At 35.0% G+C, this 2,781-nt stretch overlaps 1 protein-coding gene across 1 annotated transcript; it reads right to left on the minus strand.

Annotated features, from left to right (window-relative positions):
- Positions 1-949: 949 nt before the first annotated feature.
- LOC104094313 (hydroxyproline-rich systemin A) lies at positions 950-2,492 on the minus strand. Its single transcript, XM_009600230.4, has 2 exons — positions 2,375-2,492; positions 950-1,687 (listed from the first exon to the last, which is right to left on the minus strand). Exons 1-2 carry the CDS (start codon positions 2,439-2,441, stop codon positions 1,257-1,259), a joined length of 498 nt encoding a protein of 165 aa, XP_009598525.1. The 5' UTR covers positions 2,442-2,492; the 3' UTR covers positions 950-1,256.
- Positions 2,493-2,781: the final 289 nt, after the last annotated feature.

Consider the following 2,781-nt stretch of genomic DNA (forward strand, 5'->3'; position numbering starts at 1 on the left):
CTTCTTAGCCTAAACACTGTAATCCTTAGTTTATCACTGTCTCAAAAGATAGGAAGAATTAGAACACAAAAGAGAGTTGTGTCAAACATTCAGAATTCACTGCTGCCATTTTTCGTTGGTGGAGAACGAGTCAAAACAATATGTATTGTAATACTTTCAAGATCTAAAGGGAATCCTTGTGACCCAAGGGAAACTGGATGTAAGTACCACAACGGTACTGAACCAGTAAAAAATTATTGTGTGTTATTTACTTTTTAATTACTGTTATCTTTCATTCTGCACTGTGTTTAGTCAACTAAAATCATTGTTAGTCGACTAATTTTCAATAAACCACAATTCACCCCTCCCCCTGTACTTTCATAAGTGACCTAATTGTGCGTAAATAATTTCTTATACCCTCGGTGCATATAACTTAAATTGCTTTCTTGGGTTTTTGAGTCCTAAGATAATTCCTTTATCTTCCAGTTATGGATGTTCTCATTCTGGAAATCTGGGGAGTTCAACAATTATCGGTCGAAGTTCAACAATTATTAGAGGGAATTTCAAATGGATGGAATTATAAACCTGGGTGATATTACTGACTTCGGAAATGAAACAAATAGTAGACCTATGCATGAGTTTTGTTGACTTTCGGAAATGAAACAAATACTACTACAGTAGATATCTGCATGAGTTTTGCATTAAATTTACCTATACGTAATTAGTCAGGAGCACAGATCGTAGGATAACACTAGGATCGGAGTCTTTAAGTTGGTTGTTTGAGTTAGTGATTGCTAAAACAATGTATTGCCACTTAATTTTCTTTTTCTGAAAAATAATTATACTTGGTTAAGCTATGCGGGAATTTATAAATGCAGAATATAACGATAAAATAAGAGATTACAATTATTAATATATAATATAATAACATTGATTAGAACAACTAATAACAAAACTAACTTTCATAATATTAAACAAAACACACACCATCTTTGATTACGCATTAGTAATTATTAATACATCAAACCAAACATCAAACAAGAAATACACATTACAATATTATCTATATTATTAATTCACGCTTAACTTATTACTATATCAAAACCAAACGACCCGCTAAATTACAACCCTATAGCCATATTATTAAATTGCTAAAAGTTATTCGACCATTACCATAATTGATAAGTGAACTAAAGCAGCTTACAAAAGTACCAAATAAAATCTAACTTAGTACCTGGTACTACACATAATAAAACTCCAAACTAGAGATACGAGGCTTAATAGGAGTGAAGAGGACGCTGACCATCTGCTGGCTTTGGAGATGGTGGTGATAGAGGCTTACGATTCCAGTATCTTTCATCGGACTTTGTGTCAAAAATATCTACAAGATCGTGATCAAAAGACGATGAACCGATCAGGTTCCATACATATGAGACAGGCAGAAGGTATGAGATGAACAGTTTCTTGAAACTTGCTAATTGGTAGTAATTGTCTGCTGAAGTTGGAAATGAAAACAGCTGATTAATGTTTTCCCCTTGAGCAATTGTTGTCATAACGAGCTCAGTGTTTTCAGAGGTTTTCTCATCAGTGCGAGTAGGAGACACACTGTTGGATACCTCCTTGCTCGGTGGAGATGAAGCTGGAGATGGTGGTGGTAGATTTGCACCCCTTCCATAACCAGATCCTACGTTCAGCCCCTCATGATTTTCTGCAAATCCAGGAAAATAATGTCGCGTCAGTGGTAAAGAAACCCTTCTACAAGTGGTGTCATATATATCTAGGGTTTTGCTTCAAAAATAAAAAGGTGGTGTCATATACGTATAATAGATCGATGTTTGTTTTTTAAAGTACATCGAGGAAGGAGGAAGGGGGGAAGGAGGAGAGGTGGAAGGGAACGGGAAAGAGGAAGGGGAATGCTATGCTACTGATGGGGTTTGGACCCTACAATTACACAACTGTAGAAGGCAGAAAGCTCACCAAGTGAGCTAGCCCTCAACCCGCTCGATGTGCTTGAAATTTATACTGAAAGTAAAACATCATTTTGGGACAAAGAGTAAAGATTTAAAACTGACACAATCCATACTCAAATGCATAAAGAAAAAATAAGTTGTTTAAGTGTCTGCTTAATTACTAAAACTATCAGATCCCATGCATGCAACAAAAGGTGACTAAAATTAAGGTATTAGTACTACAAAATAACAAAAAGAACGACAGAAAAACGAAATTATAGTTGAAGAAAACAGTAGATGTATAGCTTTAATTTCAGTTATCATTATGCTAAATTGCATCGAACTTCTTATTCTATTGCCAACGGATATGATGCATAAAATGATCGAGTTAATTGCCAAGAGAAAGAGAGTGCTATATATATATATATATATATATATATATATACCTAGCAAAGTTCTTGCTTCAGCTCCAAATGGAGAGAGGATAAGGTAGATGAGAAACAGAACTCTCATTATGAGAATCAATTTGGTCGTCGATTAATATTCGAAATTGTTGTGTAATGAAAAGGCCTCTGAAGTCTCTATTTATAGACGGGGATAAGAAAGCCCTAGTGCGCAATGCAATTAAACCAAACTTTGTTATCAAACTGTACTTTTTAAATCATGTTAATTAGGATGACGTTTACAAATTAATAGGGATATAAGGGCAGCCCTCATGCAGAGTCGAAGAAGGGTCGCATCTCAAAGAGGTGTGATGTAGGCAATCTATCATGATACAAACATTAGTGACTAATAATTTAACAACTTGAATCTGTGACCTATAGGTTACACAGAGACAACTTTACCGTTGCTT

The sequence above is a fragment of the Nicotiana tomentosiformis genome, chromosome 12 (assembly GCF_000390325.3).
Source record: "Nicotiana tomentosiformis chromosome 12, ASM39032v3, whole genome shotgun sequence".
NCBI classification, from domain to species: Eukaryota; Viridiplantae; Streptophyta; class Magnoliopsida; order Solanales; family Solanaceae; genus Nicotiana; species Nicotiana tomentosiformis.